The sequence below is a fragment of the Cetorhinus maximus genome, chromosome 4, assembly GCF_964194155.1.
Source record: "Cetorhinus maximus chromosome 4, sCetMax3.hap1.1, whole genome shotgun sequence".
In the NCBI taxonomy this organism is placed as follows: Eukaryota; Metazoa; Chordata; class Chondrichthyes; order Lamniformes; family Cetorhinidae; genus Cetorhinus; species Cetorhinus maximus.
In genome coordinates, this window is record NC_135882.1 from 136938625 (window position 1) to 136955729 (window position 17105).

At 43.9% G+C, this 17105-nt stretch overlaps 1 protein-coding gene across 3 annotated transcripts in view; it reads left to right on the plus strand.

Annotated features, from left to right (window-relative positions):
* elp6 (elongator acetyltransferase complex subunit 6) overlaps positions 1-17105 on the plus strand; it is a 42136-nt gene that overhangs the window by 6945 nt on the left and 18086 nt on the right. For 2 of the 3 annotated variants that reach the window (XM_078540918.1, XM_078540916.1), the window contains exon 2: positions 14450-14528. In XM_078540918.1, coding sequence (XP_078397044.1) covers positions 14450-14528 — 79 coding nt within the window. Of the gene's footprint in view, positions 1-5192; positions 5320-14449; positions 14529-17105 lie in introns of all 3 variants that reach the window. The other variant, XM_078540917.1, reaches the window with a different exon arrangement.

Below are 17105 nucleotides of genomic sequence, written 5' to 3' on the forward strand. Positions count from 1 at the left end.
GCCCCAGTTATGCCTGTCTCTTTATGGGGTATGTGGAACATTCCTTGTTCCAGTCCTATACCGGCCACCTCCCACAACTCTTTCTCCGGTACATCGATGATTGCTTTGGTGCTGCTTCATGCTCTTGTCTGGACCTGGAAAAATTTATTAATTTTGCTTCCAATTTCCACCCCTCCATCATTTTCACATGGTTCATCTCTGACACTTCCCTTCCTTGACCTCTGTGTCTCAATTTCTGGTGATAGACTGTCCACCAATATTCATTACAAGCCTACCGACTCCCTCAGCTACCTTGACTACAGCTTCTCACACCCGCTTCCTGTAAGGACTCCATCCCATTCTCTCAGTTCCTTCGCCTCCGTCGCATCTGTTCTGATGATGCCACTTTCAAAAACAGTTCCTCTGACATGTCTTCCTTCTTCCTTAACCAAGGTTTTCCACCCACGGTGGTTGACAGGGCCCTCAACTGTGTCCGGCCCATCTCCCGCGCATCCGCCCTCACACCTTCCTCTCCCTTCCAGAAACATGATAGGGTCCCCCTTGTCCTCACTTATCACCCCACCAGCCTCCGCATTCAAAGGATCATCCTCTGCCATTTCCGCCAACTCCAGTATGATGCCACCACCAAACACATCTTCCCTTCACCCCCCCCGGTGGCATTCCGCAAGGATCGTTTCCTCCGGGACACCCTGGTCCACTCCTCCATCACCCCCTACATGTCAACACCCTCCCACGGCACCTTCCCATGCAACCACAGAAGGTGCAACCTGCCCCTTTACTTCCCCTCTCCTCACCGTCCAAGGGCCCAAACACTCCTTTCAAGTGAAGCAGCATTTCACTTGCACCTCCCTCAATTTAGTCTACTCCATTCACTGCTCCCAATGCGGTTTCCTCTACATTGGAGAGACCAAACGCAGACTGGGTGACCGTTTTGCGGAACACCTTCAGTCTGTCCGCAAGCATGACCCAGACCTCCCTGTCGCTTGCCATTTCAACACTCCGCCCTGCTCTCATGCCCACATGTCCGTCCTTGGCCTGCTGCAATGTTCCAGTGAAGCTCAACGCAAACTGGAGGAACAACACCTCATCTTCCGACTAGGCACTTTACAGCCTTCTGGACTGAATATTGAGTTCAACAATTTTAGATCATGAATTCTCTCCTCCATCCCCACCCCCTTTCCGATCCCCCCTTTTTCCAATAGTTTAGATAGATTTTTCTTTTCCCACCTATTTCCATTATTTTTAAATGTATTTCAATCCATTGTTTTATCTCTACCTTTTAGCCTATTTCGATCCCTTCCCCCCACCCCACTCCCACTAGGGCTATCTATACCTTGCTCGTCCTGCTTTCTACCCTTAATGTCACCTATTAGCGCGTTCCTTAGATAATATCACCACCTTTGTCCTTTTGTCGATGACATCTTTTGGCTATCTCCACCTATCACTGGCCCTCTATCCAGCTCTACCTGTCCCACTCCCCCTTAAACCAGCTTATATTTCACCTCTTTTCTATTTTTCCTTAGTTCTGTTGAAAAGTCATATGGACTCGAAACGTTAACTGTGTTCCTCTCCGCAGATGCTGTCAGATCCGCTGAGTTTTTCCAGGTATTTTTATTTTTGTTTTGGATTTCCAGCATCCGTAGTTTTTTGCTTCTATCTTTAACTTCCTTAGTTAGCCACAGATGGCGTATTTGTTTCTTAGTCTTTCTTTATAACTGGAATGTATCTTTACTGAACATTATGAAATATCTCCTTAAATGTCTGCCGCTACATTTCTACTGACCTGCCCTTTACCCTATTTTCCCAGTTCACGTTAGCCAGCTCCATCTTTATACCCTTGTAATAGCTTTTGTTTAAGTTTAAGACACTAGTCATAGACCCACTGTTCCTCAAACTGAATGTGAAATTCAATCATGTTATGATCACTGCACCTTTACTATGAGATCGTTCATTAATTCTGCCTCAATGCACACTTCTAGGTCTTGAATCACCTGCTCTCTGGTTGGCTCTAGAAAGTGCAGCTCTAAGGAATCCCCAAAACACTATGAATTCATAGAAACTAGGAGTAGGCCATTCGGCCCTTCAAGCCTGCTCCGCCATTCAATGTGATCATGGCTGACCTTCTATCTCAACGCCATGTTCCTGCTTTCTCTCCATACCCCTTGATGCCCCTAATATACAAAAAGATATTCTCAGTTTCTTTCTTGAATATACTCAGTGACCTGGCCTCCACAACCCTCTGAGGTAGAGAATTCCACAGGTTGACCACCCTTTGAGTGAAGAGATTTTTCCACATCTCTGTCCTAAATGGCCTGCCCCGTATCCTGAGACTGTGACCCCTGGTTCTAGACTCCCCAACCAGGGAAAACATCCTCCCTGCATCTAGTCTGTCTAACCCTGTTAGAATTTTATACATTTCAATCAGATCCCCTCTCATTCTTCTAAACTCTAATGAATACAGGCCCGGTCCAGTCAATCTCTCCTCATATGACAGTCCTGCCTTCCCTGGCATCAGTCTAGTGAACCTTCGCTGCACTTCCTCTATGGCAAGTATATCCTTTCTTAGGTAGGGAGACCAAAACTGCATGCAGTACTCCAGGTGTGGTCTCACCAAGGCCTTGTATAACCGCAGTAAGACATCCCTACCTCTGAACTCAAATCCACTTACAATGACGGCCAACAAACCATTTGCCTTCCTAATTGCTTGCTGCACCTGACTTTTTACTTTCATTGACTGGTGTACAATGACACCCAGATCCCTTTGTACATCCACATTTCCCAATATATCACCATTTAAATAATACTCTGTCTTTCTATTTTTCACACCTGCATCTGCAATGTGTTTGCCCACACACACAACTTGTCTAAATCGCACTGAAACCTCCTTGCGTTCTCCTCACAACTCACAATCCTGCCCAGTTTTGTGTCATCAGCAAACTTGGAAATATTGCATTTGGTTTCCTCATTCAAATCATTTATATATATCATGAATAACTGGGGCTCAAGCACTGATCCCTGCGGTACACCACTAGTCACTGCCTGCAATCCGGAAAAAGACCCAATTATTTCCACTCTCTGTTTCCAGTCTGTCAACCAATTCTCAATCCGTGCCACTATATTACCCCAATCCCATGTGCTTTAATTTTACCCAGTAGCAATCTTCTGGGCTACCTTTGCAGACCTGATTCGTCCAATTGACATTAAAATCGCCCATGATAATTGCAGCACCTTTCTTAGAAGCTCCAATTATTTCTTCCTGTAAACATTATCCTACAGCAATATTGTTACTGTTAGAAGTGTAAACTACTCCCACAATTGACTTCTTCCCCTTGCTATTTCTTATCTCTACCCAAACTGATTTTACATCTTGATATTCAGAACTAAGGTAACCTCTCACTACTGTACTGATGTCATCTTTAATTAACAGAGCAATCCTACCACTTTTCCCTGGTCCTGTCCTTTGAAATGTAAAGTACCTTAGAGTATTCAGGTCCCAGCATTGGGCAACTTGCAACCCTGTCTCTGTAATAGCTATCAGCTCATAGGTATTTATTTCAGATACAAAGCCTTTAGTTCTGTCTTTTTATTATTTTTGCAAACTCTGGCCTTATCTGCTGTCGCACATCAGAAAATTTCTGCACTTAAATATTGTGAAGACCAAGGTTATTGCCCTAAGCATTGACGTAAACTTGGCTCCCCAGCCATTGATTCCAGACTCTGAACTCTACTGTTCGCATCCTCTATCCTATCTTGCCCTAAGCTTCGGACCCTATATCCCCTCTACTACAAGAACGACATACTTTCAGCTCTATTATTGCCTGTCTTTCCCCTGCCTCAACCCAGCTGCAACTAAAATCCTCACCCATGCTTTTGTTACCTCCAGATTTGACAGTTGCAATATGAAAAATCCAATAGGAAATTCAGGAGAAACTTCTTTACCCAGAGAGTGGTGAGAATGTGGAGCTCACTACCATAATTGATATGAACAGCATAAATACTTTTCAAGGGAAGCTAGATAAACACAGAAGAGGTGGTCATCCTGATAGGGTGTGATGAAATGGGTGGAAGAAGGCTCATGGACCGAATGCCTGTTTCTGTGCTGCAAATACTGTGTAAACTCTGTTGTCTTTATCTTGATTTGCACCAAATCCCCTTCAGCCAGGATCCATATGCTCATTGGCTAGTCCAGCAATGTCTCATATTTAAAATTCATATTGTAGTTCAAATTCCTTAATAGTCTTGCCCTTCCCTAACCTCTTTTAGTTATGCAACCCTCTGAAAACTTTGCATTCCTCCATACGCAAACATGATTTTCTTCACACCACCAATGTTGGCCATACCTTCGGCTATCTTGGCCCCAAGTGCATGTATTTCCTCCCTGAGCCATCCCTTATCTCTACCTTTCTCCTTTTAAAATACTGTACCGTGCTTTTGGAGACCTGTGACTCAGTCATGCCATGTGGAGTGTCTTGGGACATTTTTAGGACATTAAAGGTGCTTCATAAATGTATGTAGTACTTGGAAGCCTAATGATACAATCTGCAAGCCTCATTTAAGATGAATAGATCCTGAACCATTGAAGTTGACAGCACCGAACGAAGCTGGGACAATCCAAGACTAATTGCACTGTGCCATCGTCTTTCCCATAGCTTTCCACTGTCCTCTGCTTTAATCATTTAGCTACTTTCCCTTCTTAAAAAAAAAGCAATGGTGTTTAACTATGGAATTTGAGCACAAGACCAGATTTGTTCTTCCAATACTGTAACTGAAACACTACCATGCATCTGTTTTTCCAGGATGGTTATGGCTGTTAAAGACAACCACAGCCTTCTCCTCTAGAACAAACCAATTCTTTCAACCTTCTGACCCCACTCCCCATCTTCATCTCTGACTGCAATGGTTGGAAGAAAATTTGATAAATTTACAGCCCCCAAAAGTGCTCAAATCCCTTGGTCTCCTGATTCTCTCCAGTTTCAAATCCAGAATACTCCGTAGCATCTCTTCTCTTCCAGCTGCCTGCAAACTCTGTTGAAATAATTAGGAACGTTAAAGGCAGAATGCAACTTTTTGCAACCTTATTAAAATGTAAAAACAAACGTGAAAAAAAAGCTGGCAGTGCCAGGATCTGTGGAGAGAAGCAGAATTAACATTTCCGGTACATTAGCATTCATTTGCATCAAAAAATATTACAGATTAACTGAATGAGTAAGAAGAGCAGGAAGTAAAAAAGATCACCCTTAAAAGGATGAGCTGCCAAGTATTCGGTGTGTAATAGAAGATGGCTAATTGACAGACATGATCATAGATGGACCAACGGAGGTATGATGAGTGAAGTCAGGAAAATAAAATACCTGTGACATCTAGATGTCTTTTCTTTTAGCTTGTATTTATTTTTCTAATTTTTTTCATAATACCTCTTTACTCTGCCTGCCGATGCTGTACTTGACTTGCTTTAGAGTTTCCAGCATTTTCTGTTCTTGTTTGAAACACTTAGCACCTAGTCTTTTTAAATACTGGTTCTATTGTAACACTTGTTTCTGGCCACATAGTGGTGCTCTGGATTGCTGAAGCGACCCTGTTTCACAAGGTAGATATTGAGGAGGATTCAGTCCTTTCTACCTAAATCCACTGATAATGAATGAACTTAAAGTCCCAACTATCCTGGAATCCAAGATGCTAAATGATCCTTTGGATTTTCCTTATGTTATCTTATCCAGTGGCCCTTTCAGCATGTTAGTCACTTAGTCCAAAAGCACTTTCTGATATTAGTCTTAAATTTGCTTTGTACTGATTTGAACCTGTTCCGCCTCGACCTATTGCAAGAATTTAACCTGGAGAGGTATTCCAGATTTAGCTGTTTGGGTGGTGTCTTGGTCACTTCTTTGCTGTATCCTTCCAAGTTTGTACGGTTTAAATTTCTGCAGAGTTTACACCAGCTGATCACAGCTTTCTGGTCTGTCTTACCCACAAACTACAGGATTTCAACATTTCCTTTTTTTCATATCGTGGTGACCAGACTTGAACGTGACCTGCTAGGTGAGGTCTGACTGAAACTGTGTACTGTTTTAGCATGACGCCCTCTGACTTTGTGATTTCTGTTTCAAAACTGTGCTGCCTGAACCCACTGCATTGTGGCTGGCATTGTCATCTGCAGGAAATGCTATCCTATGTTATTGTTGTGAAAGTGAGGAAGTTTAAAAGAAAAGCTGGTTTAGTGAGTCAGATTGCCAGAGAATGTTGCAGGACAGGTTTTACCCACTCTAGACTTTTTCTTCACGATTCATTAAAATGTAACTTTCCTCGCATTCTAAACAATCTTTAATATTCCTCTTCATGAAAATTTATTTTTTAAAACAATTTATGAAGTGTTTCATCAACAGTTTTTCGCAGAATCTTCATTGTAACCACCTTAAGAAATTATTTTTTAACCTTCTAGTGATTAGAAGCACTAATGGTTTGGAGGTAACAATTGTCAGTTTAATGTACAGCCCTAAAAGTACATTGAAGCACTTGTTCCAGGCCATACAGTTTTTGTCAGTGAAGACACAACTGCTGAGAATGTGTTATGTTGTGCTGAATGGTGACAGACTGGGCCCTGGAGGTGGTGTAGATAACATGAGGTGGAAGTCTGTAACCTGTGGAGCTGGGCATATAGGTGGCGCTAGGACTTGAAGGAAATGAGTGATAAAAGATGTAGAGTTGTTGGCTATGCATAAGCAGCAATGCAAAGAAGTATGGCAAGGGAAAGGGGTCAAGAAGAAAGACTTGTATTTATTGGCTGCATTTGTTGCCAATGCTGTGCATGTGTAGTTCTTGTGTTTTGCACCGTTATGTCATTGCGAGCGACAGAGTAGGCAGTGGCCATAGATAAAAAGGAGCAACATGGTGACACTTTTACTTGGTCTATTTAGGGAAACGAATGTCAGGATACTGGAATGTTCCTCCTCTCTTCATCCTCTTCCTGGAGAAGCCTCTGCCTTCCTCCCCTCCAACCATGGGCCTGTCTTCAGCACCGTCCACTCCTAAGTGAAGTTTACCTGAGAGCCTCAAGCTAACCTGTTAACAGGGGTGGGGGGATGGCTGCACCACTCTCTCGAACACATTCTCAACTATCCACTGCGTAAGCTGCAGATGAGGCCTTCTGCCTCAGCGCTTTTTTTAAAAAAATCTTGGTTCGGGACAGGGCTACGGGCCAAGTGCTGGAAAATGGGTTTAGAATAGATAGGTGCTTGATGGCTGGCACGGACATGATGGGCCAAAGGGCCTGTTTCTGTGCTGTATAACTCTGAGTCTATGACTCTAACTTAATGACTGAAGCTGAGCTTGGGTCTCGCCCCAACCTCCTGGCTATTGGCTCCCTGCCCAGCCCCCACCCTCCTCACCAGCCTGCCCAATAGCTGACGTGCATGTCAATCAAACTGTTGCTGATAGCATTTTGTCCTTTTTCAAAAAAAGTTTTCTGGCAGGCTGGGCATAGCGGAGTAATGTCACTGGATTTCTGTGCATGCACGGACCAATGCTTGGATGGGTATCGGCAGCCATTTTGTTTTGGCAGGCAACCTGGTGGTATTTATGTAGTGCCTTTCAGTGCCTCAGGAAGCCCAAGCACTTTATGGCCATTGAGTTACTATTTTTTTTAAGTGCAATCACTGTTGAAATGTAAGGAAATATGATGACTTATTTATATTTGGAAAGATCTCACACATAGCAATGTGACAATAATCAAATAATCTGAAACAGAGATGAGTAAATATTGGCCATGATACCAGGCAGAATTCCTCCACTCTTCTTTGAAATAAGGGTCTGGGATCTTTGACACCCACCTGAGAGGTACTGCAATGGAGTGTCAGCCTAGATTTTGTACTCGTCTTTGGAATGTGATTCAATCCTACGATGTTTTGAGACAAGAGTGCTTCCACTTAGCCTATTCTTCCACGGGATGTGGACATTGCTGGCTAGACCAGCATTTTTATTGACCATCCCTAGTTGCGCATGAGAAGGCAGTGGTGAAACTGCCTTCTTGAACCCATTGCAGCCCATGTGGTGTAGGTACAGCCACAGTGCTGTTAGGGAGGGAGTTCTAGGATTTTGAACCAGCGACATTGAAGGAACAGTGATATAGTTCCAAGTCAGGATGGTGTGTGGCTTGGAGGGAAGCTTGCAGGTGATGGTGTTCCCATGCATCTGCTGCCCTTGTATTTCCAGCAGGTAGAGGTCGCAGGTTTGGAAGGTGCTGAAACAGGAGCCTTGAGTTGTGGCAGTGCATCTTGTAGATGGTGTACACTGCTGCCGCTGTGTTGGTGGTGCAGGGAGTGGATGTTGAAGGTTTTCAATAGGATGCCAATCAAGTGGGCTGCTTTGTCCTGGGTGGTGTTGAGCTTCTTGAGTGTTGTTAGAGCTGCACTCATCTAGGCAAATGGAGAGTATTCCATCACACTCCTGACTTGTGCCTTGTAGATGGTGGACAGGCTTTGGGGAGCCGAAATGAGTTACTGTCTGCAGAAATCGCAGCCTCTGACCTGCTCTTGTAGCCACAGTGTTTATATGGCTAGTCCAGTTCATGGTCAATGGTAACCCCCAGGATGTTGATAGTGGGGGATTCAGCGAAGGTAATGCCATTGAATGTCAAGGGTAGATGGTTAGATTCTCTCGTTGGAGATGGTCACTGCCTGGTGCTTGTGTGGCATGAATGTTACTTGCCACTTATAGCCTGGGCCTGAATGTTGTCCAGGTCTTGCTGCATTTGGACATGGACTGCTTCAGTATCTGAGGAGTCGTGAATGGTGCTGAACATTGTGCAATCATCAGCGAACATCCCCACTTCTGAACTTGTGATGGAAGGAAGGTCATTGAACCAACTGAAGATGGTTGGACCTAGGACACTACCCTGAGGACCTCCTGCAGTGATCCCCTGGAACTGAGATGATTGACCTTCCAACAACCACAGTCATCTTCCTTTGTGCTAGGTATGGTTCCAACCAGTAAAGAGTTTTCCCGATTCCCATTGACTCCAGTTTTGCTATGGCTCCCTGATGCTACACTTGGTCAAATGTTGCCTTGATGTCACTCTCATCCTATCTTTGGAGTTCAGCTCTTTTGTCCATGTTTGGACTAAGGCTGTAATGAGGTCAGGAGCTGGGTGGCCCTGGCTGAAACTAAACTGAGTGTCAGTGAGCAGGTTATGCTAAATAAGTGCTGCTTGATGGCACTGTGGATGACCCCTTCCATCACTTTGATTGGGAGTAGACTGATGGAGCAGTAATTGGCTGGGTTGGATTTTTCCTGCTTTTTGAGGTCAGGGTGAACCTGGGCCATCTTCCACATTGCTGGGTAGATGCCAGTGTTGTAGATGTACTAGAACAGCTTGGCTACGGGCACAGCTGATTCTGGAGCACAATTCTTCAGTACGATTGCTGGAATATTGTCAGGGCCCTTAGCCTTTGCAGTATCCAGTGCCTTCAGCCTTTTCTTGATATCATGCGTAGTGAATCGAATTGGCTGAAACTGGCATCGTATGATGCTGGGACCTCCCGAGGAGGCCTTAGATGGGTCATCCACTCGCACTTCCGGTTGACGATTGTTGTGTTGATCACTGGTGATGGGAAAAATTGTGGAGCCTCCTCTACCAGTGGGTTGTTTAATTGTCCACCACCATTCATGATTGGACTGCAGAGCTTGGATCTGATCTGTTCATTGTGGAAAACACTTAGCCCTGTCTTTCACTTGCTGCTTTCGCTGCTTGGCATTTTAAAAAATTCATTCATCTCTAGCTAGGCCAACATTTATTGCCCATCCCTAATTGCCCTTGTTCAGAGGGCATTAAGAGTGAACCACATTGCTGTAGGTTTGGAGTCACATGTAGGCCAGAACAAGTAAGGATGGCAGATTTCCTTCCATCATCATCAGACTTTTAATTCCAGATATTTATTGAATTCATATTTCACCATGGTGGGATTCGAACCCAGGTCCCCAGAGCAATACCCTGGGTCTCTGAAATACTAGTCCAGTGACAATACCACTATGCCACCACCTCTCCCATGCAAGTAGTCCTGTGTTGTAGCCTCACCAGGTTGACACCTCATTTTTAGGCATGCCTGGTGCTGACCCTGGCATGCTTTCTTTGACTCTTCATTGAACCAGGGTTGATCCACCAGCTTGATAATGGTAGAGTGGGCCATGAAATTACATATTGTTGTTGAGTACAATTCTGTGGCTGGTGGCCCACAGCGCCTCATATATGCCCAGTCTTAAGTTGCTAGTTCTGTTCGAAATCTATCCTATTTAGCACGGTGGTAGTGCAACACAACACGATGGAGGGCATCCTCAATGTGAAGACGGGACTTAATCTCCACCCGGACTGTGTGGTGGTCATTCCTGCCAATACTGTCATGGATGGATGCATTTTTGACAGGAAGATAGGTGAGGAGAAGGTCTAGTCGGTTTTTCCCTCTTGTTGGTTCCCTCACCACCTGCTGAAGACCAGGTCTAGCAGCTATGTCCTTAAGGACTCTGCTCGTAATGGTTCTACTGAACCACTCTTGGTGATGGATATTCATGTCCCTGACCCAGAATACATTCTGTGCCTTTACCACCCTCAGTGCTTCTTCCAATTGGTGTTCAATACGTAGTACTGATGGGGGATGATTTGGGGGATGTCGTTGTAGTAGGTGGTAATTTGCAGGAGGTTTCCTTGTCCATGTTTGACCTGATGCAATGAGACTTCATGGGGCCTGGAGCTGATATTGAGAACTCCCAGGGCAACTCCATCACTGCCTAGCCCTGATTGTATAGCACTGTGTTGCCCATGCCTGGTGGGGATCTCTCCTGTCAGTGGGACAGCTGATGATGGTGTCTGGGACATTTTCATACTTACAGAATCATGTTGCTTGACTAGTCTGTGGGACAGCTTTCCCAAAGCTAATAAGGAGGACTTTGCAGGGTCGACAGGGTGAATTTGCCTTTGACGTTTCCGGTGCCTACGTCGATGGCAGGTGATTTGTTCGATTTCATTCTTTCTTGTAAACTTTGTAGCACTTGATACAACTGAGTGGCTTGCTGAGAGAATTTAAGAGTCAACCACATTGCTGTGGGCCTGGAGTCACGCCAGACCAGTTAAGGACGACAGATTTCTTTCCCTAAAAGACATTTGTGAACCAGAGGTTTTACGGCAATTGGCAATGGCTTCATGGTCACCATTAGACTAGCTTTTAATTCTAGATTTTTTATTAATTGAATTTAAATTCCATCAGCTGCTGTGGTGGGATTCGAATTAGTGTTCCAAGAGCATTACTAGTCCATTACAACTAAGCCACCACCTCCCCATGAGTTTTAATACTGCTGCACTATGCATAAGTGTGCTGTACTTCCATGATTGCAGTCCTGGCTGATGCTTAATCTTGGCACATATGGTTACTAAACATATGATCTTTCTGGACTTGTGTGGCTCAGTTACATAGAATGTAAGCCACAGGTCAGTTGTTCCAATCAGTCTATGCTAGCTTTTATGCTTCAGTTGTGCTTTCTCCCATTCTTCACATAACTCTATATTCCCATATGAGTCATTTATGCTAATCTAGCCTTCTCTTAAGTGCATCTAGACTCTTTGCCTCAGCCACTTCCTTTAAAGAATCACACAGTGCAGAAGAGGTCCTTCAGCCCATCGAGTCTGCACCAACACGTGAGAAACACCTGACCTACCTACCTAATCCCATTTACCAGCACTTGGCCCACAGCCTTGAATGTTATGACGTGCCAAGCGCTCATCCAGGTACTTTTTAAAGGATGTGAGGCAACCCGCCTCCACCGCCCTCCCAGGCAGCTCATTCCAGACCGTCACCACCCTCTGGGTAAAAAAAGTTTTTCCTTACATCCCCCACCCCTAAACTTCCTGCCTCTCATCTTGAACTTATGTCCCCACATGACTGACCCTTCAACTAAGGGGAACAGTTGCTCCCTGTCCACCTTGTCCATGCCCCTCATAATCTTGTACACCTCGATCAGGTCACCCCTCAGTCTTCTTTGCTCTAACGAAAACAACCCAAGTCTATCCAACCTCTCTTCATAACTTAAATGTTTCATCCCAAGCAATATCCTGGTGAATCTCCTCTGCATCCCCTCCAGTGCAATCACATCCTTCCTATAATGTGGCGACCAGAACAGCACACAGTATTCCAGCTGTGGCCTCACCAAGGTTCTATACAGCTCCAACATGATCTTCCTACTTTTGTAATCTGTGCCTCGATTGATAAAGGCAAGTGTCCCATATGCCTTTTTCAGCACCTCACTAACATGCCCCTCCGCCTTCAGAGATCTATGGACACACATGCCAAGGTCTCTTTGTTTCTCAGAACTTCCTAGTGTCATGCCATTCATTGAATACTTCCTTGTCAAATTACTCCTTCCAAAGTGTATCACCTCACACTTTTCAGGGTTAAATTCCATCTGCCACTTATCTGCCCATTTGACCATCCCGTCTATATTTTCCTGTAGCCCAAGACACTCAACCTCACTGTTAACCACCCGGCCAATCTTTGTGTCATCCGCAAACTTACTAATCCTACCCCCCACATAGTCATCTATGTCGTTTATATAAATTACAAATAATAGGGGACCCAGCACAGATCCCTGTGGTACACCACTGGACACTGGCTTCCAGTCACTAAAGCACCCTTCTGTCATCACCCTCTGCCTCCTACAGCTAAGCCAATTTTGAATCCACCGTATCAAATTACCCTGTATCCCATGTGCATTTGCCTTCTTTATAAGTCTCCCATGTGGGACCTTGTCAAAGGCTTTGCTGAAATCCATATAAACTACATCAACTGCACTACCCTCATCTGGTCACCGCCTCAAAAAATTCAATCAAATTTGTTAGGCATGACCTCTCTCTGACAAAGCCATGCTGACTATCCCTGATCAAACCTTGCCTCTCCAAGTGGAGATAGGTTCTCTCCTTCAGAATTTTCTCCAATAGTTTCCCTACCCCTGACATGAGACTCACTGGCTTATCTCTACAACCCTTCTTAAATAGCGGAACCACATTAGCTGTTCTCCAGTCCTCTGGCACCTCCCCCGTGGCCAGAGAGGAATTAAAAATTCGGGTCAGATCTCCTCCTTTGCCTCCCTCAGCAGCCTGGGACACAAATCAGCTGGACCTGGAGGTTTGTCCACTTTTAAGCCTGCCAACACCTCCAGTACCTTGTCACTCCCTATATCAATTTGCCCAAGAACCTCGCAGTCTCTCTCCCCGAGTTCGATCCTTCATCCTCATTCTCTTGGGTGAAGACAGATGTGAAGTATTCACATTAGTAGCTCATTCCACATTCTTACCACTGTTTGAGTTATGCATTTTCTTATGGATTCCCTGTTTGAGCTCTTGGTGGTTATTCTTCTATTTATGGCCTCTAAATTTGTTCTTCCCCACAAGTGGAAGCATTCTCTATGTAAGCTGACAAAACCTATCCTAATTTTAAATACCTCAATTAAGTCACCCCTCAACCATCGTGCTGAGCCATCAGAAGGCTTTCCTAAAAATCAGCATCTGCGTAGCTCTGACAACAAGCCGCAGTGGAGATAGGATAGATGACTGCAGCATAGAAGGAGGCCATTTGGCCCACTATTCCACATGAGCAAAAGTTTGGGAGTCTAGGTACACAAACCATTAAAATGGAATGTTGGCCTCAATGTCAAGGGGGCTGAAATACAAAGGGGAGAAAGTTATGCTTCATTTGTACAGACCCTTGGCCAGAACTCATCTGGAGTACTGGATTCAGTTTTGGGCACTGCATCTCAGGAGAGATATTTTGGCCTTGAATGGAGCACAGCGCAGATTCATCAGAATGATGCAAGAGCTTCAAAAATTAAATTGAGGACAGGTTTCATAAACTTGGCTTGTGTCCAGGAAATTGAGGGATCTGATTGAGGTGTTTAACATTTTAAAGGATTTGATTAGGCTAAATGCTGTCAAACTATTTCTCCTTGTGGGTAATCAAAAACAAGGGGATGTGATCTGTGAAGGTAAAGTCAGGCTGTTGAGGAATGAAATCAGGAGGCACTTTTGTGTGCACAGGATGATAAAAATCTGGAACACTCCACATAAAAGGATGTAGATATGAGGACAATTGCAGTTCTCCATAAAATATAGATTTGTGTTGGGTTAGGGTATTAAGGGAAATGGAACAAAGGCAAATAAATGCATTTTAAGGTGCAGTCAGTCATGATCTAATTGAATGGTAGAGCATACCTGAAGTGTTGAATGGCCTGGTCTTGTGTTACGTGGTGAAAACATTGCATATACGAGCAAGTTTTCATCAACTTGCCCACCCCCGCCACCTCCAAACCTCCAACCTTTGTGATGCTTTGGTATCAACTCCCTCCAATGGTGAAATGTTGCAGGAAACCATGAGCAGGGACCTTTCCTTTGACAAAATTTTCTTTCTTTTTAAAACAGGGAAAAGCTGTGCTCCTATGTGACAAGCAGACAGATGGCAGTTTCCTTGTACATCACTTTCTTTCTTTTTATCTCAAGGGTGAGTGACTTTGCTTTCTTTGGCGGCAGTATTGAGCTGGGCGTGTATTGGAGTGCTGCAGTACTGAGTGCATTACACTGCTTGTTTGCAGGCCATGCAGTTTTCTTTAGTGAAGATGCAACTTGCACACTGTTTGCCATTGGTGTGACACGCATGTGATATGTGATGGATAGATATTTGACAAACTGGGCTATAGAAGGGTGTCTATAACCTTTGAGGGGGGCCAGTCTGACAAGAATATTTATCCAGGCATCAAATAGTTCCTTAACCCTTCAATTTGATGCCTGATAAAGGATCCGTGTGGAGTTCAAATAATTTATGTCTAGGACTGAATGATGTCTACACTTGGCTTGCTAAACTGTATTGGATCAACCTATTGGTATTTATACTACCAGCCTTCCATTAAGTTGTGTACAAATTGTTCAGTAAATTAAGCCTTTCTCCCAAATCACCAAAGGTTAAGCAACAAGGTCATGAACTAACAATTTAGAACCATAGAAGCAGTAAACTTTAAACATTGAGTTTGTAAATAGTTTTTAAAAATTCATTCTCAGGATAAGGGTGTTGCTAGGAAGGCCAGTATTTATTGCCCACTGCTAATTGTCCGTGAGAAGATGGTTTAGTGGCTTGTTAAGCCATTTCATAGTTAACTGACCATATAGCCTGCTCTAGTGATGTTGGTTGAAGGATAAATGTTGGCCAGGATACCGCAGTTGTGTGTTAATTACATTGCTGTGGGTCTGGAGTCATATGTAGGTCAAACTGGATAAGGATGGCAAATTTCCTTCCCAGAATATCACTAGCGAATTAGTTCTGTTTCTTTCATCAATCTGATAGCTTCACAGTCGCCATGAACGATACTAGCTTTTCATTCCAGATTTATTGAATTAACTGATTTCAACTCATAAGTTACCATGGTGAGATTTGAACACTCAAGTCCAGATTTCTAGTTCAGACCTATGAATTACTTCACTGGTAATATAACCACCATACTGTTGTACCCTTGCGTTATTACTGACATGGGATTATTTAATTTGGGTTATTGATAAACTGAATTAGAAATTACAAAGGCTGTTCAGTTAAGTCACAATTTGACTATTAATTGATTCTTGACTTAGAGAGAGAAATTTGTGATATTAGACTTCATAGATGACAAGTTGACAGCATTAAACAACCTGTGTTTTGAGTAGATTAAACTCTATATGCTTATAATTGCCTATATTTCCTAAATTTATACAATCTTGTCCTAATGAGCTGGTGTGGGTGAATGATTACTTTGGACGCCTCTGGGTAGATGCTGATCTTCTGGGACACCAGGCTGATGAATTCCCATCTGTTAGAGGGGCAATCCATTCCTCCAGAATACTCTGGATAAATTCTCTTTCTGCTCAGGAAGCTATGTATGGACTTATATCCAAAAGCAAAATACTATGGATGCTGGAAATCTGAAACACAGAAAATGCTGGAAATACGCAGCAGATCTGGCAGCATCCGTCGAGAGAGTGTTAACATTTTGGGTCATAACCTTTCATCGGACTGGCTTAAATGGTGCTTCCTTTGATCTCGGAGTAACGTGTACATCTATGTGACACATTTAGCTGGCTGGTGTAGCCATATAACCTTAACTTTTGTAACCTTTCTCGCTGTTGTAGATACACTTTCTGATTTTACAGACATTCTACATGGGACTAGACAAAGAACCTCTACATCTACAAAAAAGACTACATCATAGTTATGGTTCAGTTGATAGCACTTGATTCAAAAGTTTGGGAGTTCAAGCAGCAACCCAGAGACGAGCACAAATTCTTGACTGACACTTCACGCGCTACTGAGGGAGTGCTGCACCGTCAGTGCCCCCTTTTGGGTGAAATGTTAAACCCCTTTGAGTGGACAACAAAGAACTGAGCACATGGCGTTACAATGAATAACTTTGCAGTAGGAGTTTCTCAAGGTGTGTCCTAGGCCTAACCATCTCAACTGCTTCATTGATATGTGGGGATGTTTGCTGAAGATTGCACAGTATTGTTCAGTTCCATTTGCAATTTCTTAGATGATGGAGCAGCCCATGTCCACATACAGCAAGATGTGAACAATATTCAGGCTTCAGCTGATACCTGGCAAGTAATATTCGTGCCATAAGTGGCAGATAATGGCCATCCCTTACAAGATTCTGATCTCCTCTCCCGTAATTTTCAACAGGATTACCATTGAAGAACGCCCACCATCAACATCCTGCGTCAAAATTGACCTAAAACTTAACTGGATCAGCTACCTAAATATGGTGGCTACAAGAACAGGTCAGAGGCTGGGTATTCTGCAGCGTGTAACTCACCAGTTGACCCCCCGAAAACCTGTCCGCCATCTACAAGGTACAAGTCAGAAGTGTGATGGAATACTCTTCACTTGCCTGGCTCTGAATGCAGCTTCAGCAACACTCGACACCATTCAGGACAAAAAGGTTCACTTGTTTGACACATCACCTTCCGTTTATTGACTCCCACCCATTGGTGCACTGTAGCAGTAGTGTCTACCATCTACAACATGCATTGCAGCAACTCGCCAAGTCTTTTTAGATAG